Source organism: Oxyura jamaicensis, chromosome 2 (genome assembly GCF_011077185.1).
Source record: "Oxyura jamaicensis isolate SHBP4307 breed ruddy duck chromosome 2, BPBGC_Ojam_1.0, whole genome shotgun sequence".
Lineage (NCBI taxonomy): Eukaryota > Metazoa > Chordata > Aves > Anseriformes > Anatidae > Oxyura > Oxyura jamaicensis.
In genome coordinates, this window is record NC_048894.1 from 51,071 (window position 1) to 79,054 (window position 27,984).

At 42.8% G+C, this 27,984-nt stretch overlaps 1 protein-coding gene and 2 long non-coding RNA genes across 20 annotated transcripts in view; 1 reads left to right on the top strand and 2 right to left on the bottom strand.

The window, feature by feature from the left end:
* Nucleotides 1-1,057: 1,057 nt before the first annotated feature.
* Nucleotides 1,058-3,458, bottom strand: LOC118161345. Its single transcript, XR_004747959.1, has 2 exons — nucleotides 3,427-3,458; nucleotides 1,058-2,849 (listed from the first exon to the last, which is right to left on the bottom strand). It is a non-coding gene; the product is annotated as an uncharacterized LOC118161345 (long non-coding RNA).
* On the top strand, nucleotides 2,865-26,193 carry LOC118161343. Its single transcript, XR_004747957.1, has 3 exons — nucleotides 2,865-2,976; nucleotides 21,141-21,150; nucleotides 26,158-26,193. It is a non-coding gene; the product is annotated as an uncharacterized LOC118161343 (long non-coding RNA).
* SMARCD3 (SWI/SNF related, matrix associated, actin dependent regulator of chromatin, subfamily d, member 3) overlaps nucleotides 4,557-27,984 on the bottom strand; it is a 104,595-nt gene continuing 81,167 nt past the window's right edge. For 15 of the 18 annotated variants that reach the window (XM_035316596.1, XM_035316602.1, XM_035316601.1 and 12 more), the window contains 6 exons: nucleotides 22,093-22,190; nucleotides 19,787-19,891; nucleotides 15,491-15,626; nucleotides 10,873-10,995; nucleotides 8,801-8,902; nucleotides 4,557-8,702 (listed from right to left, as the gene is read on the bottom strand). In XM_035316596.1, coding sequence (XP_035172487.1) covers nucleotides 8,649-8,702; nucleotides 8,801-8,902; nucleotides 10,873-10,995; nucleotides 15,491-15,626; nucleotides 19,787-19,891; nucleotides 22,093-22,190 — 618 coding nt within the window. In that variant the 3' untranslated portion in view covers nucleotides 4,557-8,648. The remainder of the gene's footprint in view (nucleotides 8,703-8,800; nucleotides 8,903-10,872; nucleotides 10,996-15,490; nucleotides 15,627-19,786; nucleotides 19,892-22,092; nucleotides 22,191-27,984) is intronic. The other 3 variants (XM_035316589.1, XM_035316590.1, XM_035316599.1) reach the window with 1 other exon arrangement.

A 27,984-nucleotide genomic window follows, 5' to 3' on the forward strand; every position in this document is an offset into this window, starting at 1 on the left:
TTGATGAAGCTGCAGCCTTGGTAATACCAGACCTGTCCCCTTGGAGCAGTAAAAACAGCACAGAACAACCCACAACTGACTCCCACTGACCCAAAACCCCCTGCTGCTCCCCCCGGGGCAGCTCCTTTATGCAGAGGGTCTGTATCCATCAGCGCCCTCACTGCCACACCTGGGGTTCCTCCCGCTACACCCCACAGCTGCAGCCCTTTGGCAATACAGGGCCACAGCTCGCAGCATTACCACATACCCCAGTATGGAACTGGCACCACATGAGGTTGTCTGTGGTGGTTTCATACCAATGAGGCAGCTAACCACCACCACACTGCCCTCTCGCCTCTTCCCCTTGTCTCCCCCTTAAAAAGAACAGGGAGGGAAAACATGATGAAAAAAAAGCTGAGGAGTCAAGTACAGAGAAATCACTCACCAGTTACCACCACGAGAAAGACAGCACAGGGAGGTTAATATAATTTATTGCCTACTAATAACAGATTAGAGCAGTGAGAGCCAAAAAAAAAACAACACTAAGAGCACCTTCCCCACAACCACTCGCTTATACCTCCTCCCCCTGAATGGCACAAGACAACAAAGAATGGGGTTTGCAGTCAGTCCCTAACACTTCATCACTTTCCACTCCTTCACGGTCAGTCTCTTCCCTTGCTCCAGCATGGGGTCCCTCCCACAGGATGCTGTCCTTCCTGAACTGAGCCTATGTGGGCTTCACACAGACTGAGGGTCTTCAAGAACTGCTCCGATATGGGTCTGTACTGTGGGGTCCATCTTTTAGGAGCAGACTGCTCCAGCATGGGTCCTCCACAGACAGCAGTTCCTGCCAGATCACCTGGTCCACTGTGGGCTCCTCTCCATGGGTTGCAGCTTAGAGATCTGGTACACCATGGACTTCAGTGAGACAGCCTGCTCCAGCTTGGTCCTCTTTCAATGGCTGCATGAGAACTGCTGTAGTGCCTGGAGCACCTCCTCTCCCTCCTTCTTCACTGACCTTGGTGGTGTTGTTTCTATACATTTTTCACTTGTGTCTCCCAGTTGCCCCTATGCAGCAGTTTTTTTTTTTTTTTTTTTTTTTTTCCCCTTAACTATGTTTTCACAGTGGCAGCACAACCAGCAGCATTCATGGCTCAGCTTTTGCCAGCAACAGGTTGCTTTTGGAGCCAGCTGGAACTGGCTCTTATCTAATGTGGGTCAGTTTCTGAACTTCCCACAGAGGCTATCCCTGAAGCCCCCACTACTTAAACTTTGCCTCATAAACCAAATACACCTCATGACAAAATCTGTACACCATGCAGACCCTCTCTCACTGTTCCCCCAAGCATTCTTTTGACTCTCTGGCCTCACCCATCCTTTCTTTCCTCTCTGTCACAATGCCTCCTGGAAACTCTCTTAGTTTCCTAGAGTGCTTCTCACTACACAAAGCTCTTTGGCTCTTTCTTGCTCAGTCAGCACCCCTCCTCAGGATTTCTGTTACCCAGAGCACTCTCTTTCCTCCACCTGTTTTAAATGACTGCCAATTAAAAAAATAACAATAATAAAAAATAAAAATAAGTGTTTTCATTCTTAATTGGTAAACCCGATACAGGTGACAGCCACTTCCCCAGTGCAGAGTGACACAGTGTCAGGGCTCAGTGTCCATATGCTTCCCGTTCACCTGGGGCACTGCAGACCTTGGGCCTGGAGTGGTGTTCATTCAAACATCCCATGGGGATGTTGCCATAGGCTGCAGAACAGAGAAGGTGATGTGAGACGGAGGAAGTAAAAAAAAATACTGAGGAAGAAAGAGTGGAGAAGAGAAAGACAGGGTTTCAGGGTCAGACCTGTCTCTCTCCTGGGCAGTGATGGAACATCAGCCATTCCTATTGGCCATCTTGTGCCCTCTCCCCACAGTCCACTGAGGGCAAGCCCTTGTCCTTCCCCTTGGCAGCCCACGCTACCCATCTCTAGGGGTCTCTGGGGCTATTCTTTGACAATGCATGTTGTCCTAGGCCAGTGTATGCCTTGGACAGTATCCCATCATTTGAGGGCTGGACAGGAAGCGGGATTTTTCCAGTGGTTCTCCAGGAAACCACTGGGTTCTTCCACTTTCAATTTTACGGTGAACCTTGGTAGAAGGACATGGATAGAAGGATGTCTGAGGAGAGATTAAATCACAAAAGCTCTTAGGCCACCCTTTACTACACCTGGTTGTAATTCTATGGGGGAGGGTAAGGACTGTGTAATAATGCACAGCCCTGACCTAAAAGGATGAGAAGCCTACTCCCTCACAACCATCCATCATTATCTGTGTGCCAACATTGGACATCCTGCAATGAAAATTTTGGCCAGGGCCACTGCTTCAGCACAGGTCTTAAGGCTGCACTCCCATACACAGTACTGCATCTCCAGGGACAGGATGCTCAAGAACTGCTCCAGCATCAGCTGCCTCTTGGTGTGTCACAGGGATGGCAGACAGCATCAGTGCAGTGCCTCCACAGCTATGCAGCTTTGTTGGCTTCTCAGGCTTCCAAAATCCTATACCTTGCCTTCTCACTTCAAATCCTAAATTAATCGTGCCCCTTATCTGTAATCTGAATTCTTTATTAACCCCAACTGCCAATTTAAAGCCTAACTTGACCCCTATTCCAACTCCAAATCCTAACCCTTTTCCTAAATTTAACTACCCCTCAATCTGTTTTAATCCTTAACCCTTTACCTTAAGCCCAAAATTTCCATCATTGCAGCCTTCCTCACTGATTTCTTCTCATGCTCGAATCTGCCTCATGTAGGGTATAAGAAACTGGTATTACAGAATCACAGAATCATCCAGGTTGGAAGAGACCTCCAAGATCACCTAGTCCAACCTTGACTTTGGAGCACTGGAACAGGCTGCCCAGGGAGGCTGTGGAGTCTCCTTCTCTGGAGATATTCAAGGCCCCTCTGGATGCCTACCTGGGCAGCCTGCTCTAAGGAACCGGCTTTGGCAGGAGGGTCCTTCCGAGGTCCCTCCCAACCCCCAAATTCTGTGATTCTGTGACTATGTCTTAACTTTGAGTTGAACCCAATTTCTGTAACAGAATTACTCTAAGTTTATCTAACTTCTGCCTTCCAACTCCTCTTGCAAAGAGCAACTATCATATGATCATTCTAATCTCTCTTTCTGCATTTATTCACATTCTTCACATTGTGCTCAGTAGTGTTTAGTTTATTCTGAGAAAACTGAAAAAGTGTCAGGATACTAAACTGTAAATCTGCATTCTTCCTCTGAATCCTGGAAAAACAGCTTGCCTGTTGCTGCTCTGAAAGGAAGGGGATAAAAATGCATAGGACTGTTGTTACTGTAAGATATGATTACTGTTACTGCTACTTGCTTTTTCACAGAATCACAGAATCACAGAATCATCTAGGTTGGAAGAGACCTCCAAGATCACCAAGTCCAACCTCTGACCTAACACAAGTCCTCCACTAAACTACCTTTCCAGGAATCCAGGAATTGTGTAAACACTTTTTTTTTTTTTTTTTTTCTTTTAAGTGCAAAATTAGATTTTGTCTCAGATACTGAAATTTCCTACATAAACTTCCAAATAGAACTTTTCCTACTCTAGGTGGAATATCTAGATAGACATTTATGAGTTTTTGTTGTCTGTTTGCTTTCTTCTCAAAAAAAGGTTACAACTTCTGCTTCCCATTTCACTCAGTTGCTGAAATAATCCTAGGCCCTCCTTTCCTTTTTTACATTCTCTCTTCTTTTTAGTCTTCACCCATCCCACTTCTTGATATTGTTCTCTCTTGACAGTCTATTGGGCTAAGAAATTTTAACCCTTAAAACAAACAAACAAAAACTCTTCATTGAGCTGGTGAATTGCAACTTGTTCATCCTGTCAGATGTTTCTAGTATTATTGGCTGTTTGTATGGAGCCTCCGTTGGAAGTCTGCTAGCTGTTTGCATAGCTTACTCCAGTCTCCTCTCAGCATCCAAGCTCTAGCCCCAGCTGCAACTTCTTTATTGATTAAAACTAATAATAATGGTGCTAAGTGTACACCGAATGACCAAGCACGAAACCGCACCTCTCCAATGTTAAGGATTTCCCATCTTCATCACTTATTCATTAGGGAAACAGCACCAGAAGATTAACTTCATGAGACAGCTCTCATTGTTGTCAAGTCCATTTAAAACCTGTACGTGTATGCCCCTCCTTGTGCATGTGCACATACATGTGGACAGAAATCCCAAAACTTGAGACCATTAGAGTCTTTATCAGCAGAAAGAAGAAACGAAGTGTACGAAATTATCCCTCATATCAGTAGCAGAGCCCTGAGAGTATCATCTCATGTATCTCTTCCACACCATGGACTGGTGTAAATGTGTGCCATTAATTGGCCTTGGAGTGATCTGTAGTTCCCAGGTCTCTAAGCAGTTTCACATAGAAAGTGATCTCTTCCTAATCCTTAGGTACAATTTTCTGTAAAAGAAGTGTGTGAAAAAAAAAAAAAAATCCTACAGCATTACTTTTACACAAAAGAAATGAAGGAGTTTTCTTTGTTAAGAGGCATAATGTAAGTGCGAGAGGTACAAAGAAACAAAGTATTTATTGTTAAAAGCTTTTCTACGACTCACTCAGCATCCAACAGTGAAGATACGGTGACTACAGAGTAGAGGGAGTCTCTCCCCCACCTCTCCTTATGCATGTATTTGCTCACTCCCAAACCCACAGTTGTATCTTTTTAATGGAGTACTTTTCTTCAGTGAGATCAGAAAAGGTGTTTATCATACAGGATCTGGCAGAACAGATACAGCCTATTAAACAACAGAGCAGTTACAGAAAGGAGACCTCCTTATTCAGAAAGAAAGGAGCCTTTTTTTTTCCCCACTCATCTCTTTGTACTGCCATTAAAAGGGATCTCAACACAAAGAGGTTAAAAAAAAAAAAAAAAAAAAAGGAAAAAGAAAAGAAAGAAAGAAAAAGAAAGAAACCACCACCTGACTACATTTTAAGCAAAATTTGAAGCCCTAGGATATACACCAATAATTTCACTCAGCTTCATCAGAATAAATTCTAAACAGTGTGGTGTAAAAAAGCTGTCAGATGAAACCGTGCGTGCACGAGAACTGCCAATGCTGATAAGTGAAATAGCTGAATCCCTACTGATAATGGTGGGAAAAGTTTTGGCAATGTGTCTCAAAACTTAAATGCAGAACATTTGGCTGTACCCTGCATGCCCATTTCCCGAGCTCTATACCAGCTGAGACTGACTCTTGCTCCTGCCCTCTATATGTATACATATACACATGCACACAAAATATACAAAATCACATAGACTGTGCTAGTTCCAACATTAATATGCATGTTATCCTGTGCTTTGACTTAATGGCACTTCAGTGGCACTCTGCTCCCATCTTTCTCTTTCCTTTTACGACTGCTGTATTCTTCTCTCTATTCTGGCACTTTGCTTCCACAATCAAACATTTGATTTTCCTTTAACTGCCATGCCAACGCTTCAGCTCCAAGATATATTTCCCTTCTAATGGTACTCCAGGAATTGTTTTAACCTTGTCCTAGTTTTATGCTATATTTTCTAACAATCATCTATATTATCATCTATAAATTAACTACATCTATGCACATATATATATATTATTGCAGTATGCACAGATTTGTATTGTACCGTGGCAGAAACCAAAGACCATAAGTAATAGTCTTGTCATCTGTTACACCCCCAAAAAAACACCATCCTGAAATTAAAATAAATTCATCATTCAAAATCTGCTGGAATTACATGCCTGTTCAGTACTACCGACTTTCATTTCCACATGCCCAAGCTGCATTTGGTCCAGTTCCTCCCAGAATTGTCCCATTTTTTCTCCTCAAATATAACGTCTGTTTTTGCTAAGAGCAAGGGCCTGGCTACACTCCTGGAATGGAAGGTAATACTTCTCTCTCTGTCTCTTCAGTAAAAGGCTCAAACTGCTTCTGAGCACAGAGTGAAAGAATCAAAATCTCAAACCCCATTTTAATCAAAAGGAAGCTATTCCTTTTGATTAAAAAAGCTATTCCTAAGACTCTTCTTTGGTGACCAGTCTTTTTATGGGCAGGAAGAATATGCACAGTGAGATATAATAATTTAGATTTTGGATTGCTATGTACAGTGGCCAAATCATGCACGAGCATGCATGTGCACAAACGTGCACGTGTGCGCACACTTCAGCATAGCACTGGTGCTTAACATTGCTTCACCTTCCAGTGGTGCTACTCGGAATCCACTGGTCAGCAACACGTAGTTTCATTAATTTGTTCTGAAAAAGGCTTGGAAACAGACCCATCCAATTATTTTTAAACAGAGATTCTAAAAGCAGATTGGGCTCCATTATTTTGGCAGCTGTGGCATATGACTGGAATTTTTCTGTACAAATATTTGCCATTCAAATGGCAAAGTTCTCAAAAATAAAATTTGCTGGCAGACATCCTGCAGGCATCTATCCCACCCCATCCCCTTCTCATATCCTCGTTTATTTTTCTCGGCATTTATTACTCCTGGAGATTTGAATGCATCCCCTGAATGTAGCTGCTCTGTTTACCACATACAAAAAAAAGTTTTATACACTGGACAGCATGCACACAACTGACACAGCAGCATAACAAATACGGAAGCACAGTAGCAGATGATCCCCTCTGTTTTCCCTCATAATATTTGCTGGTAGTCCAATTAGCAGAGTCCTAGAGCACATAAGATTTTAAGTTGTTAACTGTCTGGCAACCTCTCAGTCTCTACCAGTTTAAGACCGCAGGATTTCAGGTTTTAGTGTAAAAAGAGGTTATAACACACACACACACAAATCCAAACCAAGCCATTCCCAGGAAAAGGCCTTGGGCAAAGAGGTACAGCTGTGCTTTTTTCTTACACCAGTGGTTTTGCATGGTCGTACTGCCATCATATGACCAATCAAATGTAAATTTTTCAAGACACCTCTGAACACAATGGACAGAGTAAAAGCTATGGCATTGGTAATGTGAAAGCAGAGGTATTAAATAAAGGGGTGGGAGGGAAGACTCTCTCTTCTGTGACTAGACAGAAGAAACTTTTCTTTCAAATATGAAAGAAATCAGCAAAGACAGCAGAAGAGAAAAGGACAATGCTATAGCAAAATTAATTACTGAGAAGAGCTGCCTCTCTTCCTTAACACACGTGAACTTGACTCTCTTTCCAGGTAAGTGAAAGAAAGGAGATGAAGAGGAGAAGCCTAGAAAAGGATTTTGAGTGCTACATTATCAGGACACAGTTATACTTTGGCAGCTGCTTTTTGTACTACAAAACATGCTGGATCATTAATTACAAACCAATCTATGCACTACAAAAAGTGGAATGGGAGGAAGGATTTAATGAAGATGTCCCTGGTTCCAACTAAATATGTTGTAATTCCCATAGTCTGAATTTGTCATATATTTGCAAATAAAGTGATTTCCAAGGGATAGTTCCTCTGTGCTATTTAAGGCTTCAAAACTCAACAGCATCTTATACAACTAGCACATATCATGTATGGGGGAACTGAATAGGAAGAGGCAGTTTACCTATGATCAAAATGTGAGACCAATAAAGGGACTCTGTTGACATCTTGAAGTAAAGAGAAAACTGCCATGTTATATGAAGTTAAGCCTCTTGGATTCTAAATCAACTTAACAATTAGGGAAGTCTTTTTCAGTCCTGATCCCTAATGGCACACAAGGAGAGAAAAGTTTAAGAAATCTCATATTTTACCTATAGACTTATTGTTAATATCCACTGTGTTCAAGGCAGGTATCAGCAAAGCACCATTAGGTTATTTGCATTTTCTAAGAATGCTTTTTTTCTGGCTTCAACTTCAGCTTTTCTAACCCCACTGATACTGAGAATGTCTAAGAGGGTCTCATTCTGGAGATAATTTTTTTCCTCTCAGTACTTCACATTGATCATACCCATGAGACTGTCTAGTGATACATAATTCAGTCTACCTTTCACTGCAGGGGCAAGGGAAAGAGGGAGTATTAGCGTTTGCAGAAGAAATGTCCTGACTATATTTTTTCCTTCCAGAGAGGCTCTTCATTCTAGGATTGAAAATTGTCCTAGTTTGTTATTTCACATGGTGCGATGGCTTCTTGCACTCGTCCAGCTGAAGTGAAAACTCTGTTCAGAAATGTAAAGCATTCCACAGCTATCAGGACTATCTTGTCTTATTCCAGAGAAGTTACTATTTGAGAATCTTAGGTAACAGAATGAGAATTACCTTTATTTCTCTAAATCTGTCTCCTACAACACCCAACTCAACCTCCCCCATCAATCCCACCCATGATTCTATGCATAGCCCATAAGGATTTGCTGTGTAGTGTCTGAACTTTCCACTGGAACTCAATGATGCAAGTTGATGAATGAATCTTTAATCTTCTTTAACATTGACACCTGTATGGAGCACAGGAATCTTCTGCTGTCTATGGCCTGGAATGGTCTGAGACACCTCCCATGGGCAGTTTTTTCAAAGGTCACTCTAAAGCTGGTGTTCTGACTGGTTTGTTGATGGTACATTCCCATCCAGTCAGGAAGCAGGTCCATGTGTAACAGTGAGCTAAGTAACACTGAGAAGTCCACTCGTTCTGTGGTCATGATGCCAAATGGGATCTTTTGAGCAATACTTATGTGTTGCGCACTCCCAGAGACTGTTCCAGTTCCTGCCGGCGCTGCTGAATCTGAAAGAAAAAGAGAAACTGTACAGTTCAGCAGATTCAATTGTTCAGTGGCAGGATGATTCATTTATGAACTATCCGTGTGGCTAATTCCTTCACACCTTGCAGTAGAAATATCTGCTCACAGCCTCTTGAGACCACGGCTCATGATAAAATTCAGCTCTGCGTTCTTCCTCTGGGTTTCCAACTACATCAGTCATCACCTGTGATAAACATAAAAATACTTTTCACTATAGCTATTCTACCACATGGAGAAACATTTACATTTACCGAGAGTCAAAAATTAATTACGCTACTACATTAAAAATTTCAGGAGTGATCTCTAAGCGCAAGGCAAATGGACAATGGCATGCATTGGACTTGGCCTTGAAGAGGAAAGGGACCTGGGAGTGTTGATCAATGCTTGGCTGAACATGAGCCAGCAGTGTACCCAAGTGGCCAAGAAGGCTGAAAACATCCCGACCTGTATTACAAATAGTGTAGCCAGCAGGAGCAGGGAGGTGATCATCCCCCTGTACTCAGCTTTGGTGAGGTTGCACCTTGAGTACTGTGTTCAGTTTTGGGCTCCTCACTACAAGAAGGACATTGAGGCCCTGAAGTGTGTCCAGAGAAGGGCAACAAAACTGGTGAGGGTTCTGGAAAATAAGTCTTATGATGACCGGTTGAGGGAGCTGGGATTGTTTAGCTTGGGGAAGAGGAGGCTCAGGGGAGACCTCATTGCACTCTACAACTTCCTGAAGGGAGGTTGTGATGAGGAGGAGGTCAGCCTCTTCTCTCAGATAACTAATGATAGGACTCAAGGAAATGGCCACAAGTAGCACCTGGGGAGATTTAGATTAGATATCAGAAAAAACTTTTTCTCTCAAAGAGTGGTCAGGCACAGGAACGACCTGCCCAGGGAGGTGCTGGAGTCACCATCCCTCACGGTGTTCAAGAAGCACTTGGACAAGGTGCTATGAGATACGATTTAGTAGCTTAGTGGGTGGTATTGGTGATAGGAGGATGGCTGGACTAGGTGATCTTGTAGGTCCTTTCCAACCTTGTGTTTCTATGATTCTATGATTCATGGTTACTGCCAAAACAAGGTGGCCACATCCAATCTGTGAACAGCTCCTAACATTTGCTTCTGGGCTGTGCTAAGGAGTCATTCAGGACTGGCCAGGCTAAATGCCACAGATCTCTAACATTTTAACAGCACTGACCCCCAGTTCCGGGGTCCCAGGAAAAGTACCCTTGCACTGAGTATTTCACTTGCAAATATATCCAAAGAACCTTGGCACAACGGTGAACAACATTAAATTGTTAAGGTATTCAAGTCTTACTGAAATGTAAAATTATTAGCATATTCTGCAGGGTAGTGTTTTACAATGACAGTTCTGATGCCAGCAGGGCAGAGTATTACCAAAAAGGCCCTTTTGGAACTGGATGTCAGTCAGGGAGAGCACTGAACAACTGTTCCATATATGCAACTAGAGAAGCACCACCACCACATTTTAATTTGTAAGCTCTTCAAGCTACAGGTATATTTAAACATTCTTTTAGATGTCCATTCCCTTTCTGAATATAAATAATAACAATCATAATCTTAACAGTAAATCTTTACAAGATGATTAACAAACAAGACATTTATATTTGAAAGATAATTATTACATTAAAATAATTTCCTGACTTCATTAACACAATGGGTTTTGAGGTGTTTGATTTAAAGATACAAAGTGTGAAACTTTATGAGAAAAATTATTCCTTTTGGCTGCTTTTCTCAAGGCTAAACTCAAAGGCATCTGATACTTAATCTGCTATTTCTTAAATAAGATTACATTATGAAAACTAAAAAAACACCCAAATAGTATTATTTTGATATAGGATTCTCCTGATGAGTTCTATATAGCTTTACTTTTACAGAGTACACCAACACATCCCTGCACTTTCATCTTAATGTCTAACCACAACTTCACCTACAATCCCCATTATGCACTGCTAATCCACTGGAAGAGAAATACAGCCTAACTGGTCTTTCCTGCATACTTTCTGCTCTGGGATAGTAGTATTACACTCATCGTTTTTTCCACCATTTTTCCATCCTGAATATTTTAGCTATACATGCTGTACACATTTAACTATTGTTCTTACATTCTGGTTCCACTTCTTCATTCTTCTTCAAACCTTAGCTCACCTTAAGATCCCTACTTTGGGATCGAAGAAGGTCTTGGATGTATCCTTTAGGATCTTTGGAGAAACTCAGCATGAAATCACGTTGTATTTTTAACTGATTTATGGATTCGATTGTCTCATGAATCTGAAGAAAACAATAAAGCAGATGTTCCTTAATTCCTCTCATGTTTCTGCAACCCTGAGGTCAGTCCTGTTAACGTCTTTGTAGTTCTTTGTAATATACAAAGGTTACAATTCTACACCAAAGACTCATCCCATGGAATTTCCTCTTCAAAGTGTGAGTTAACCCTAGTCTTGCAGTTACATTTTGGTTTCACATGTATTTTTGCAACATAAGCACATACGGGATTCTTCTTCACTTCCTGCACTGAACTGCTGGATGGCACACTATATGCCATAATACTGAAGAGCTAAGTCATGTCACTGTGTAATGTAATGATTTCCTGTGTATAAGCAGTCTTTTTGAGAAGTCAGGGATTTTTCTGGAAAGGTGCTATATAATGTCTTTATGCATTGCCCAATGTAAGAAAGCAGTTACTCCCTTGGTTAGTCAACATTATACCTTCAATATCCTAGGTGATGCCTAAACTTTGTTCTAGCGATCGCCCAATCAAATCCATGTTAAATAAACTTACATGACAGCCATGACTTCTAAAATTTTTCTTGTAAGAAACACTATTACCATCACCATGGCTACAAAAAGAAGACTGTGAACAATGAGAAACTGTGAGTATGGAAGGTTTATAGAAAATTAGTCATATCATCAAAAATATTATGAAAGAAATTGACATTAACTAGCAGGGAAGAATATACACTACGAAGAGGAGTCAAGGTATGTTAATCAACCTGGATAACAAAATCAACTGTGATCAATGGGAGGACAACTAATGAATCATTTGCACGTACCCAAACAGAAAAGAAAACTCTTACTATCCTGTTTCTCTAAAATTCTGTTTTGAGATTGCAAACCCATCTTGTTAAATCTCCTGTCCACATCTATTTTGCCAAAACAGCTACTGTGGCCAGACACAGAGGGAGAAAAATAATCCTCCCCTGATCTGGCTATGCCACTAAGGGCATCACTGTAGGCACAACTGTATGGTATGTTAACAGAAGAGAGCTGCTGTCAACTTAAAACATTCCTCATGTGGGAAAATGATGTAGCCAATGCTAGAGAGAAATCTCCTATTGGTGTGCACCAGGTTTCCACTAGATGACTTACCCAGAAGTGACTTCAGTAACTTCACTAATCACAGCTTGCACTGTGCTGCAGAAAATGCTCAATAAAAAGGTGATAAAGATATGGTGAAGAGGGAGCTGGGCTGGAAACATAATAATCCTTTGCATGCTGCATGAAAGCCCATATAGGCTGGAAACTAACTGGCTGAGCAGCTGCTCCGCTGAAACCTTCTGCTTTGACCTTTTCTGAGAACCACAGAATGACAGATCTTGCAATGGTTACCAAAAATCTGCAGGACTGCTGGTATCCAAACTCTCTTTAAAACAGTATGAAGACAACAGTTTAACAGATCTGTGTTAGAGGTAAACAAACACAAACTGAGCATGACTCTGTATCACATGAATAATCTCTGGTCCACGATATCACACTTTTTCCCTTGGTTTGTGGAGCCACTTTTATTTATCCCTTACCAGGGCAAATTAGCCATTTACACTTGTGCAAAAAACTGGCTAACGTTCCCCTTGCCTTGACATGAATCCCTAATGCAGCATGCAGAGCTCACCACTGCTGTAAGAGAGGTATGATTATTTTAAGTGCACATAATCTTTGTTCAATAAACCAGGAATTGTCTGCAAAACTGTTCCAAGTGATTTTTCTACTATTCATTTTCTACAGTTGCAGCTAGTGCAGTGAGCTGCTTTGCAGCAGTGCATGCCCAGCACACTAAAAGAATATGAGATTCTCTTAGCTTTCCCTCATAGCAACATAGCAAGACACTATGACCTCTCAATAAAATGTTATAGTCTAGGGACCTTCTAGGGACCTATAGTCTTGAAGGTACCTTCAAGATCATCTACTTCCAACCCCCCTGCCATGGCAGGGGCACCTTCCACCAGAGCAGGTTGCTCAAAGCCCCATCCAACCTGGCATTCATCATTTCCATGGATGGGGCAACTAGGATGGATGCAGACTTCTCAATTTCAACTTCTGCAAAAAACATTGCTCCTGTTATTCTTCCACAGCTAATCCTTCTTCATAACCCCAAATCTCTTGAGTATCAAAACTTTCCCACTACTTCTCTAACTCAGCCTAGGCAACTTTGTCGTCATCTTCAATTTTTTAGCATCTCTGGTTCCCATAGCCAAATGATGTCTGACTTTGTTTTTTTTTCTCCCATTTTTTCTAAGAGATTTTCATATCATAGGATACATAAGTTAAAATTCCTGTGATACATTTTAATTACAATTATATTTTTCTCTTTGGTCTTGCTAACTGTAATCCCACCTTATTTACATCCAGAAGAAGACTGCTACTCTCCATGCTTACCAAGCACCTTCTTTGACTTTCCGTAGTTGCTTCTGCTTCTCAGCATAAAAAAAACACCACCAACAACAAAATCTGTGATGCCAGTCTTAATTGTCTACCTCTTACATTTTCAAAGCTGCATCTTCTTTCTTTGTGTCAGATTAGAAGAAAGTAAGATTTGGATGTAAAATATTAGGTGGTGATTTGACTGTGTTAACAAAGAAACCTCATTAGAAAAAAAAAAAAAGAGTATAGGGTCTCTTGTGCGCTGAGGACAAACTCTACGGTCAGGTAGTCAACCTCTGCCCATTTATACAAATTTGAAGAGCAGGCATGATTATATAAAGACAACTTGAACATAAAATGTTCTGCTAAACTGAAGGTAAGAAAGTTAAAAGCTGAAGCTCCATCTTAAAATATACAGAATATCCACCTAGGTGAGCTGAATGATTCCTATTGGAATACTGAACTTCATGGAACAATCCAACAACAACATCCATGAAGTCTGAACACCAAAGCATTTTTGGAGGGTTGCTGCCAATGGGTTACGGGACACATTATGGGAAGAGCATGTTGGGATTGCACTTGATGTGGCACGTTTAGGGAATTAATCAAATGTGGGAAAAGGGATGGATCTACTTGATTCAGGGAGGAACAACTGTGGGAAAATAGATAGATAAAGGGCTAAAATCACTGGTTGTGTGTAAATGATTTGCTTATTGATATGCTTGTCCAGCCATCTCTATGCCTGACCAGAGCTATCTGTCCTACCATGTTACGAGATTCCATTTTTAACTCTTTTCCTGAGTGAGGAACTCTATTTTTTATGCATGGAGGTCTATGTGCCAGCAACTGCAGCAAGACCATGGTTTGGAGGCCCATGTGCCCGGGTGCTGGCACCTGCAGCAGTGCAGGTGCGTGAATGTGTGAGCACTGGCAAAGATCAAGCTGAACTAGTCAGCAAGTAAGCATGGTGATCTGGGAGCCATGGTGGGGTGTGTGTCTGTAAGGATGAGACCACAGGGGAAGCTGGCAGTCATACAGACCAAAAGAATCTCAGCCAGCCGCTGTAGGGACTGTGGTGTCTCAGAGTCGCTAGGGACAAGACCCACTGGTATGTGTGTACACATCTAAGGGTAAGACCACAGGGAAGTGGCAACTGGGGGACCAGGAGACTCCCAGCCAGCTGTGAATGTATGTGTGTGTATATGTGTATGTTTGTGCCTCTCTGGGGATGTGCATGCCTGTGCATGTGCCTGTGTATGTATGAACACTGGGAGTGGGGCTGCAGCCTCTGGGGCTTGTATGGCCAAGTGCCAGCAACTGGGAGACGAGGATCCAGAGGCAGCTAGTGGGTAGACAAAGTGTCCAAGACCAGCTGCCAGAGGGACACAGAGGCCCCACAAGTGGCCCTCCACAGTGCTCAGCCAGAGAGAGGATCAGGATGAGATTATTGGTGATCTTTGTGTTCATGTGAGGTCTCTGTGTATCCTGACTGTGTTGATCTGTGTGTTGATCTGTGTGGCTGGCCATATATATATATGTACGTATATACATGTATATGTGGCGTATACACACACACGTGTGCATGTGTGTGTGCGCATGCCTACTGGGAATACATGCTCAGCCTCATTGCTGGTTGGATCTGGGATAATGGAGCTGTGGCAGACTTGCCTTTCTCAGGCTGTAAGATCCAGCCTAATTCTCCTAACATACACCTTGGAAGACCACGCTTGATCCACATCGCCTGCTCTATTATGTTTTTAGTTGCATACAAGACATGTTAGTTTTCCACAGAGCACAATAGATTTACTAACTAGTTCAGAGAGATCTCAAATCCTACAGCACCTAGAGTGGCACATGCTTTATGTTGCCTGCCAGGGTACTCATTATGCTGCCTGTGAAACTCTGTAACACTTTTACAACTATATCAGGCCCTGGATTAAATCCTAAGAGCAAACCCCACACTCCCCACTGTATTTCCATTGCATGTGACTTACTCATCCATTGAAAGCACATCCAAATGAGCAATCCCTTTCTCACATTAGTCCCCTTGATGTATGGCACCAAACCCTCAGGAAGTTACAAAATGTGTATACATATGCCACGTGATACTATACTCCTGGGTCAGTACCTTGTTGTCCAACGCTGTAATCTCCTGTTGATTAGCTGTTGAGAGAAGAAAACTACTCATCTGTCCCTTTAATGGGTCTTCAACTTCTACATCTATGTCATAACAAGCCGTCTTCTTCTGATCATTGGGGTCAACACTATGGAGAGGATAACAGAAGATTGTGAAAACTGGCATAGTGAGTCAGGGTAAATAGCCATCCAGCCCAGAAAATACTCTTTCAAAAAGACTGTTGCAGATGCTGTGAGAAGAGTTTAAGAACAGGGTACCTTTACAAATATTATGTATAAATGCAATATATATATATATATATATCGGTGGTGGTGAACTGGCTGGGTGATGAACTGGTTAAACACTAGAGTTCATAGTGTTGTGATGTGTGGCTACATCTCTCTGGCAGACAGTCACTAGCAGTGTTTCCCAGGGCTCAATTCTAGGGCCAGTTCTGTTCAACATTTTTATCCACGATCTGGATGCAGGAGCTGAAGGCATCCTCAGCAAGTTTGGTGATGATACTAAACTGGGAGGTGCTGTTGACTCTCTAGGAACAAGAGGCCTTGCAGAGGGATCTAAATAGACTGAAGCATTGGGCAATCAGCAATGAAATTCGGCAAGGGTAAATGCACCTGGGACTGAGGAATCATAGAATCATCTAGGTTGGCAAGGACCTCCAGGATCATTTGGCCCAATCATCCCCCTACCACTATTATCACCCACTAAACCATGTCCCTAAGCACCGGGTCCAACCTTTCCTTAAACACCCCCAGGGACAGTGACTCCGCCACCTCCGTGGTCAACCCGTTCCAATGCCTAACTGCTCTTTCTGAGAAGAAATATCTCCTTATTTCCAACCTAAACCTCCCCGACACAACTTCAGCCCATTCCCCCTCGTCCTGTCACCAGGCATGTGAGAGAATAGACCAACCCCCACCTCGCTACAGCCTCCTTTAAGGTACCTGTAGAGAGCGATAAGGTTGCCCCCGAGCCTCCTCTTCGCTAGACTGAACGATCCCAGCTCCTTCAACCGCTCCTTGTAAGACACATTCTCCAGACCCCTCACCAGCTTTGTTGCCCTTCTCTGGACATGCTTGAGCACCTCGATGTCCTTCTGGTAGTGAGGGGCCCAAAGCTGAACACAGTACTCGAGGTGTGGCCTCACTAGAGCAGAGGGAGACAATCACCTCCCTGCTCCTGCTGGCTGCACTATTCCTGACACAAGCCAGGATGTCGTTGGCCTTCTTGGCCACCTGGGCACACTACCGGCTTGTGTTCAGGTGAGCATCAATCAGCACCCCCAGATCCTTTTCCTCTGCACAGCTTTCCAGCCTCTCTGCCCCAAGCCTGTAGTGCTGCACGGGGTTATTATGGCCGAAGTGCAGGACCTGGCACTTAGCCATGTTGAACCTCATCCTATTGGCCCTTACCCATCGAGTCAACCTTTCCAGGTCCCTTTGCAGGGCATTCCTACCCTCTGGCAGATCAACGTGTCCCCCCAACTTGGTGTCATCTGCAAACTTACTGAGGGTGCATTCAATTCCCTCATCCAAATAATGAATAAAGATATTAAAGAGGATGGGCCCCAACACCGACCCCTGGGGAACACCACTCGTGACTGGTCACCAGCTGGATTTCACTCCATTCACCACTACTCTCTGCGTCTGGCCATCCAGCCAGTTTTTAACCCAGCAAAGCGTGTACGTGTCTGAACCATGGGCTGCCAGCTTCTCCAGAATACTTTGGCAGACTGCGTCAAAGGCCTTGCTGAAGTCTAGGTAGACCACATCAACAGCCTTTCCCTCATGCACCAGGCAGGTCACCCTGTCATAGAAGGAGATGAGGCTGGTCAGGCAGGACTTGCCTTTCATGGGCCCACATTGACTGTGCCTGAACCCCAGGTTGTCTTGCACATGCTGTGTGATTACTCAAGATGACCTGTTCCATCACCTTCCCTGGCACCAACATCAGGCTCACAGGCCTATAGTTGCCCAGGTCCTCTTTACAACTCTTCTTATAGATGGACGTCATGTTAGCAAGTCTCCGGTCATCTGGGACCTCTCTGGATGACCAAGACTGCTGACAGATGATGGAAAGCGGCCCAGCAATCACATCCACAAACTCCCTCAGCACCCTTGGGATCCCATCTGGCCCCATGGACTTGTGACAGTCCAGGTGGAGCAGCAGTTCTCTAACTATTTCCACCTGAACTTTGAGGGAGTTCTTCTGCTTCTAGTTTCAGACTTCCAGGTTGGGAGGTGGAGTACCCCGTAGACTGGGGTTTAAGCTTTAACCCCGAGGACTGTGTTAGGCTTTAACTTGTTGGGTTTTAGGCTTAATTGCCATTTTCTCTTTAGCTTTAAGTTGAAATTTCTTAGCAAGCAAATTTTGTCAACCTGGTAGCTGATAAACCAAACTTCGGTCATTGTCACTTGTAATATAAAAATGCTCCTTCAGAACACTATTTTTGAAATATCCTGGTCGTGTGCACCTGCTGCAGGAAGTAAGAAAAAAAAACAAGGACTCATGATCTAATTGAACTCGTTAGACCTTGGGGGGAGAAGGAGGTCTTGAATGGATGGATTTGCATTACAAGTGTTTCCAGCAGGTTGAGAGGAGTAATCCTCCCCCTCTGCATTCAGCACTGGTGAGTCCACACCTGGAATCCTGTGCCCAGTTCTAGGCTCCTTAGCACAAGAGAGACATGGACATACTGGACAGAGTGTAGAAAAGAGCCATGAGGATGATGAAGGGACTGGAGCAGCTCTGCTAAAAGAAAAGGCTGAGAGAGCTGGGACTGTTCGGTCTGGAGAAGAGAAAGCTCAGGGGGATCTTATCCTTGTATATATAAATACCCAAAGACAGGATGCAAAGAGGACAGAACCAGGCTCTTTTCAATGGTCTGCAGTGGACAGGATGCGTGGCAATATGCACAAACTCGAGTACAGAAGGTTCCCCCTGAACATCAGGAAGCACATCTTTACTGTGACAAGTGACCAGGCACTGGCATAGGTTTCTCACAGACGTCGTGGAATCTCCCTCTTTGGAGATCTTCAAAAGCTGCCTGGACATAGTCCTGAACAACTTGTTCTAGGGAGCCCTGCTTAAGCCAGGGAGGCGGTTGGACAAGATAACCTCCAGGGGTTAGACGACATGGAAAAGGGCAAGGTGCTCAGTGCTGTTTTTGCCTCCATTTGTCCTGGTAAGTTGTGTTCTCAGGCCTCCCTCACCCCTGAGCCTGGAACAGAGTTGGGGGAGCAGGGCTATTGTAAAAAACCTTGACAAGTTGCAGAAAGAGGACAGCAGTTCAACATCATAAGGTTCAACACAGGCAAATACAAAGTTCTGCTCTGAACAACCCCATGCACTGGTACAGGTGGGCATCAACTGAGTAGAAATCAGCTCTGGAAAGGAAAGAAGCTATTCCCTGCTATGCCACACTTGTGCATCTTGACTTATGGGCGCAGGACCAGGAAGACATGACATACTGTAGTGAGCCCCACATCAGGCCATGAGGATGGCTGGGGGCTGGAGCACATGGAATCACAGAATGGTTTGGGTTTGAAAGGACCTTAAAGATCATCTAATTCCCCTGCCATGTGAAGGAACACATCTCACTAGATCAGATTGCTCAAGGCCCCATCCAACCTGACCTTGAACACTTCCAGGGATGGGGCATCCACAGCTTCCCTGGGCAACCTGTTCAATTCTTTAGTTTAGATTAGATGTAAGAAGGAAATTCTTTACTCAGAGGGTGGTGAGGCACTGGAACAGGTTGCCCAGGGAAATGGTTGGAATTAGATGATCTTTAAGATCCTTTCTAACCCAAACTATTCTGTGATTCTATGACTTCTTCAGCACTTCTTTCTCCAGGGCTTTGTCCCATGGTACTCTACCAAGTAGATCCCTGAAGAGGACAAAGTCTGCTCTCCCAGATTCCAGGGTAGCAAGTTTGCTGTGCTCCCTCCTTGCTGCATTCAGAATCCAAAACTACACCATTCCATGATCGCTGCAGCTAAGGCCTTTGAGTTTCACATTCCCCACTAGTCCCTCCTTGTTGGTGACAATGAGATCCAGCATAGCACCTCTCCTTGTTGGCTTTTCTATCACTTGGAGAAGGATGTTGTCATCAGTTCATTCCAGGAACTTCCTGGATTGCCTAGGCCCTACTGTGCTGTCCCTCCAACAGATATCGGGGGCTGAAGTCCCGCATGAGAACCAGGGCTTGCGAATATGAGGCTTCTATCTGTTTATGTGCATTAGCATACAGACATTTAAGTTGGGCCCATGATGAAGCTGACTTACTGGCTGGAGTGGTGGACTTCTTTTGTGCTGGTCTTCAGGTTCTCTTCTGCTGACTTGTGAGCCTCCTCCAGACTCTGGGCATCTGTCACTGACACTGGCATCAAACTGGGAGGAGAGGGATGGATTGAGGTTCCCCTTCCCTGGCAACTACAGTTTAAAGCCCTCTTCACCAGCTTGGCAAGCCTATGATCAAAGACGCTTTTTCCCCTCCTCTGACAGGTGGACCCTCATCAGCCCCCAGCAGACCAGGTTTCTCAAAGAGAGTCCCATGGTCTAACTAGCTGAACCCCTGCCTGTGGCACCAGTCACACAACTATCTGTTGATTTGCCAGATTCAACTGGCCTTTTCAATCCCCTCACCTTTAACTGGCAGGACTGATGAAAAATCTACCTGTGCCCCTGAGCTGCTGCTTCCAGGGCTCTGTAATACCTAATGCCTACCAAGAGAAGCTGCAAGAGCTGGGTTTGTCCAGCCTTGAGAAGAGACAGAGAAGAGGAGATCCTATTGCTGAGTGCAACTGCCCTATGGGAGGTACAGGGAAGACAGAGGAAGGCTCTTCTTGCAGGTGCATAGCAACAGGCAACAGATACCCCTTGTAACATGGGATACTGACTCATTGTAAGGATATTTTTAAATTTTTATATAAATTATGATGGTAATCAAAAGGGAGGAATCAAATACTAACTTGTTTGCAATATGAGAATATTGGAGACCTATACTTTGTAGTATTCTTGTGCAATGTTAAGAGTGTGGGAGATGGCTTGCTTCTTTGCACAAATGGGAAATGTTTCTCAAATGGGAAGTGTTTCTCTTTCTACCTCTGATATCAAGTGTGTCAGCAACAATGAGGAGTACAGTTCAAGAAAACCTCCAGCTCTTGATTGAGCTCAGGTAAGAATATTTTACTTCTATGAGTTTTAAATCTGGTGCACTCGGTATTGCAGAGATAAAAAACTACTATCCACACTATTTTCTACTGCATCCTCTTTCAGTCTATCAACCATTTAAAGAATTTACCCACATAAACAGCTTTCTGTTCAACTCTAATTTCCATTGCATTTTTGTTATTTTCTTTTTCAAAAAGCATGGATGGTGTCTGAAGAGCAGGACTAAAATGCTGTTGGGAGGGGAGAAGCCTCAGATGACCTTCTACTCTACATTATTCTGTTACTTTAGCAGTCTGAAAATTTACTTACTCCCATTACATTCAGTGCCAGACTTCCAGATTTCTATTTTTTTTGCCTGAGACTGTAAAGACTATTGCAAAAGTATCACCTACTCTCAGCACGTTAATACAAATACAAATATCCACAGCATTATGTCACTGCAGAGTAATACTGCCAGGTGCTGCAGGATGCACACAGTGTATCAGAGAAGCTACTATACACAAGGTCCTCTTTTTTAGCTTCTATCTAACAGACATGATCTTGCCTCCGGGATATCTTTGCATTTTAAGCATGGTCAGGAATATTTGTTGTCAATATTCTGTATGAAGTCAAATCCCTAAGCTCAGTTAATGATACTGTTTAAATACTCACAATCGGAGTTTTGACCAAGACACCAAGGAAATTAGGAAAGACTGAAATATTCAAAAGCAAATTTGCAATCTCCAAGAGTCTCTTCCCTCCTTCCAAGCTGTCAGTTAAATATGGAATGTGCTGGAAGTGTCCTAAGATATCTGAAAATTGTAAATTAGCTACACCAGAAATATACCTTTTTTGACGAGGATGACAGGAAGCTCAATATCTTGGTCACAATTACCTTCTCTGAATCTAGGCATTTTTTTTGCTTAACTCTCTTGAGGATCTCTGTCTAGCTGTCAGTCTTAGAGCAGGACTAGCACCCAAAGAGCCGATCCAATCCCAACAAAGCATGCATAGAGTGGCCACTGTATCTGAAATGTAATACTGTTGTACATTTTACATAATAACTCAGCAGTTAGAATGATTGCCCATGATGTACAATACCATAATTCAGTTTGCCTTTTTTTTTTTTTTTTTTTTTTCCTCTGAGTGGATTCAAACTCTTTTTTCTCCCTTTAAGAAAGAAACCTGGCCCACTCTCCCAATGCCATTTTAGTATGGATAAAAGATTTTGGAAATACTGCATTTTGCTAGAGAATTGGTGCCACTCTATTGAAAATAATTCATAACTATACAGACACAGAGAATTAACACACAAAGTCCAAGGCACTCACTTGGATGTTAGAAAACCTGGATTATGGTACTAGCAACCATAGCAGTTTCTGTGTTTTAGATAGTGTATGATTTGCATGTGACAGTGCTGAGCTGACTGACCAGCTTACCTGATGATATGGTTTATCACTATAGGGTCTGGTGGCAGCAGTAGGTTAGTGAGTCTCTGAGGAATTTCAGAAAACTTTAGGCGTGGACAGTCAAAGATCTGGAATATAATAAAGCATATTATCCTTGTCCAAAACCTAATTTGCAATTAAACAAGTAAATAAATGATTCAAAAGTAATGGGATTCTGCAAACTATTGTTCTATCTGCTTGCACAGTGTCAGTTTTTGGCCACTTCTGTCCTGGTAAATTGATACTGCCATTACAATCTGGGATAGCTGACAGCGGCAACAGATGGTAACACTTTTGGGTGTCCCACTTTTAGTTTAGCTGTGTGAATGGTACAGCCTGATTTAATGGGTCATCAGGATTAACTACATCAAAACCATTCACTGAGGGTTTGTGGAAGCTTATCATAAAGTAAACATTTTTTTCCCCAGAACAAACTTAAAAGCAATCTGCTTTTTTCTCCAAAGTATGTTTCCTGCAGCATTTTCTGCTAAAGAAAAATACAGTATTTTAGGATTTTAAAATTATTTGCAGTTTTTTTTAGTTGTTGTTGGTTTATTTAAGAAAAAAATACTCAGCATGTTTTTTCTAAAACAAGAACCAAAACCAACCAAACAACAACCCTCAACGTGGTTGTACTTATTTTAAACCAAAACCTAAACAGCATTTTGGGAAGAAACCACTCCCTTCCCAATAACTCACCATCTTAAGACTTCCTTCTCTTTACTACATTTCTGAAGCTAAATATGTGTTGAATTCTGGAAAAAAAAATCTTTTGAAAACAATCAAAATCTGCAGTCTATGGAAATTTTCTGTGAGTGACTGTGGTGTCTTGCCATGAAGCTAGAACCACTCCTTACACCTTAAGTTTTCAGAAATATAATTACTACATTTTTTTACCAAAATTTTGAATGCTCTGAGTAGGTGAATAGGCTTTTCCCTAAAGGTACTCCATTTAAACTGATTTTTTTTTTTTTAAAAAAAAAAAAGCTATCTAGATACTATTATTTGCCTTAACATAAAAAATTGTATGGAGACAATTTGGAAAAATGTTGAGGCCAATGGAAAGGAAAATGGAAATGCCTCAGGGAAAATATTTCCTCCCGACAGAAGAGAGATGCTACTTTTAGTATTGTATCCTGTACTGGGTCTGTCTGAGATGGAGTCACCTTTCCCTGCAGCAGCCCATACAGTGCTGTGCTCTGCACTTGTAGCTCGAACAGCCATGTTTCGTCTATTGCTGAGCAGTGCTGACACAGCATCAAGACTCTCTCCAACCCCCCCCCGGAACCAGTAGGCTGTGGGTGGGCGAGAACTGTGGAGGGGACATCACCAGGGCAGCTGACCTAAACCAATCAAAGGGGTATTCCAAGCCATATGATGTCAGAATCAGCAATAAAAGGTAGGAAAGGGGAAGGAGAGGGGGGGGCTCTCGTTATGAAGATGTCTGTCCTCCCAAACAACTGCTATGTGTATTGCGGCCCTGCTTCCCAGGACATGGCCAAACATTGCTCATTGATAGGAAACCGAGAATATATATGTCTTTTTCTCTCTCTGTGCTTCTGCATGGCCTTTATTAGTTTTTTTTTCCTCTTACTTTTCCCTTTAATTAAATTATCCTTATCTCAACCATCTCAACCCCTGAGATTTTTTTTTTTTTTTTTTTTTTTCCCAGCATACTTTCTCCTCCCTCTCTTCTTCTTCTGAAGGGGAGTTAGAGAGAGGTTGTGGTGGAGTTTAGCTGCCCAGCAAGGTAAAACCACCACATATCCATAGACAGAAACATGCTTTGCAGCTCTAGAGATAAAGGATACAAGCAGGGTTAAAAAGAATGCACTATCAGGTTGTAGAATCAACATAAGAAGTCAGACTGTTCAACTAGGATGCTGCAATTCTTTGGATTTAGTATCTTTGAAATCCATAATTTTGTGGAGTAAAGGAACTTGGTAATAAAAATACCTAGCAGTCAGCTCTAGCTTTTGAAATACCATTGGGCCTTTTTTTCTTGCTTTTGCTTGTAAGACAGTGAATTTCAAACCTCCCAGCTGACGTAAATAATGTTTCCAACCTGAAAAAGATCCTTCTTCATCAGCTCCAAAATCTAATTGCTGAACATGCCTGCATCCAAGAATTCAGCCACTTAGTTTCTAAAGAGTGATGAATCTACCAAATATACCAAATCTGAGTCTGCAATTCACTCTTTATTTGATAGAATCATAGAACGTCCTGAGTTGGAAGGGACCCACAAGGATCATTGAGTCCAACCGCTGGCTCTGCACAAGACTACCTAAAAATTAAACTGTATGTCTGAGGTTTAAATTCAGATTTTTAATCTGAATTCTGATACTTGACAGAGATAACTGTCAAATTTCCACTGAAAATTTTTGCAAACTAAACTCCAATCTGCTGTTGTCGCTAGCTCAACACTCGTGTCAAACTCTTTACATGGAAGCCCAAGGGAAGAAAACTTTAAGAAAGAAAAAGGGAGCAAGGACAAGCAATAGAGAGAGAAGGGGTGGGGAAAAGGAAACAAAGGCTTCTTGTCACAAAAGTGAACCTTTTTGTCACATTCTCACATTCCTGTCTGTTCCTAACAGGTGTTTGTGGTCTAACCTTACATCCACTGCCTCCAAAGGCCTACATAGCTATAGCAATTCTGAAGTCTGATGTAATTCAGTCAGTGATGATTTTTTATACTGCAGAATTTTTTATATTGTATTGTATTGTATCATTAGATATAACCACAAGCATATCAGCACAGGATTTAAAAAAGCTGGCCTGCCAAATGAGAAGCCAGGTATCTAAAGGAAATGTTAGGGGCATCGATGCGTTCTCTATGGCTCCTCTAAGGAAACTGTGCACTTTCAGGTATTGCCATGATTTTTTTTCCAGGATTTACATGCTAAGACTATATAGTCTACAGAAATATCACCAGACTAATTAGTGTGAAAAGTAAAAATCTCATCTTGAACTGTTTCATTTGATTTAATGGGATTCATTGTACCTAAGTACTAACATTGGTTTGGAAAGCAAGATTAGCTACTTTTGCCAATTTGGCCAGAGAACTAAGGAAAACAGAAATACTCTGGGACAGGATAGGAATAGGATAGGATAGGAATAGGACAGGACAGGACAGGAGAGGACAGGACGGGAGAGGACAGAACAGAATAGAACATCCTGAGTTGGAAAGGATATCATCAAGTCCACCTTCTGAGTCTATGCGGGGCAACCTAAGAATTAAACCATTAACATCAAACCATTAACTAGAATTGTCTAAACAATTCTTGAACACCAACAGGCTAGGGTCCATGACTGCTTCCATGGGGAGCTTGTTCAACTCAATCTCATTCATTGATTTAAATTTAAGTAAGTACTACATTCTTATGAAAATATTCCAGCTCAGCCAGCTCTTGCAGGGAGTGAGGTTCAGTCTTCTAGAAAAGGAAACGGCTACTTCTCAAATCTCCCATGACTAATGACAGATGATATTTTTGAAGGGTTACAAGCTCTAAAACAAAGGAGACCTATGAGCTAGTAGGCCTCTGATGAGACACAGGAAGAGAAGATGGCACCAGCAAGTTCTTATTCTAGCAAAGTTCTTAAGCATAAAATGAAAATACATAGAAGCATAAAAGTCAAAGAGCCCTCCTGCTTACCATACATAACGTATGAACTGCTGTACTGGATCAGACAAAGGATCTATCTACTACACTACCCTCTTGATAGCCATTAAAAGTAGATGCTTGAGAAAAAAAAATGTAAGAGAAAAAACATAATAAGAAACATATATTGGTCCTTCCTCCCCACCCCCCAAAAATACCTCTCCTAGTCTCACAGCTTTGCAATTACCTGGGGCACACAAACAGGGACAGGGAAGGCGTGGTAGTTTGCATGTCAGTTCCAGTTGAAGGGCATGTGGGAAAGGCTGTGTACCCTGCTCGCTGACACTGCAAGCTCCAATAATAGTTGCCTAGCCAGGCAGACCCAAGCTGGACAAGGCTTTGAGCAAGATGGTCTAGCAGAGGATGACCCTGCCCATGGCAAAGGGGTTGGAATTAGATGATCTTTAAGGTCCCTTCCAACACAAACCATTCTATGATTCTACGACAGGACAGCGGACACTCATTTTATAGGCTGTAGCTCCAGATGGGGTGTCTACTACACCTACCCAAGGGCTGTCTGACACTTCCACCCAGACAGAGCTGCTGAAGGGAGAGGCTGCAGTGCAGACCTCAGGCTGCACGAAGTGTAGACCTTTCTCTTGTGGAAGGTCAGGCAGCAAACCTGCCTACAAAAGGTGTGCCCATGCGGAGGACCTCCTGCAGCAGGTGGCTGAGCTGCATGAGGTGGCGAGAAGGCTGTGCAGTATCTGGAAGGCTGAGGAGGAGTTAGACAGGTGATTTCATACACCTGTAGTGGACCTACAGCCAGAAATTCCCCCTTAAGACTACATGGAAGGGAGTGATACCAAAAACGGAAGAATGGAAGCTTGTTACAGCAAGGACCAGCAAGAGGAAGAGAGACTTCCCCCACCGCTTGAGGTCTCCTTGCAGAGCCATTTCACTGTGCTGGGGACTGCAGAAGAAGGACCTGTCACGTGAGGAGAGATGCTGGTACCGACTGAGCCAACTCAGCCTGTTCCACATATAACGACCAGCCTAACCAAGAAACAGCAAAGGGTGATAGGAGTAGGGGAGTCTCTTCTGGAGGGAGTAGAAGTGTCCATTTGCTGACCTGATCTACTCTCAAGAGTGATTTGTTGCCTACCAGGGGCTCATATTAGGGATGTTGCCAAGAGATTACCAAACCCTGTACAGCCCACAGACTACTACCCACTGCTGTTATTTCATGTAGGCATCAAGGACATTGTCAAGACCAGCTGAAGGCATATAATGAAGGACTACAGAGCCCCTGGAGTATCCCTAAGAGGCTCTGGAACACAGGTAGTCTTTCTTCTCTTTGATCCTACTGGTTAAAGTGCTTTGAAAAGACCACATGAATACCGTGGATCAATGCATTGTTGCAGGATTAGTGTTATAAGCAGGGATTTGGCTTTTTAGTCATAGGACTCTTTTTGAGAAACTGAGTCTACTGGGGACCGATGGGGCCTGTCTGTTGGAGGAGGGGAAGATCATCTTTAGTTACAGACGTGCCAACTGGTGAAGAGCTTTCAATTGATTTTGCTGGGGGAGAGAACCTCAGTCTACCCAACATTTATTGGTTCTATGCCAGCATCAGCAATAGAGGTGCATAGCCAAGAAAGGAATCAGAGGTCAATGGGAGAACACCTGAACAGCACCACAAAGGCATTCCAGACACTTCATCCAATAGAACAGTTTCATTAGGAGCCGAAATTAAATGCCTCTACATGAAATCATGCAGCAAGGAAAATAAACAAGGGGAAGTGGAAGCTTTACTTAAGTCTCAGGGATGTGATATCATTGGCCTCATTGCTGGGATAGATTGTTACAGGTTCTTCAGAAGAGATAGGCAGGGAAGGAGAGGAGGTGGTGTAGTTCTTTGTGTTTTGGAATGCCTTGACTGCATGGAACTGGGCATGAAAGTGTGATGACAGTGATGTGTGATGAAAGAGTTGAGTGTCTCTGGGGTAAGAGTCAGTGAAAGGCCAGTAAGGCAAATATGATGGTTGGAATCTGTTACGGACAACCCAAGCAGGATGAATATGGAGATGAAATAATTTACAAGCAACTAGGAAAAGTCTCACAAACACTAGTCCTTCTTTTCATGGGGGACATCAACTTCTCAGATGTGTGCTGGAAATACAGTACAGCAGAGAGGAAACAGTCTAAGAGACTCCTGGAGTGTGTATGGAAGATAACTTCCTGACACAGGTAGTGAGTGAGCAAACTAGAGAAGGTGCCCTGC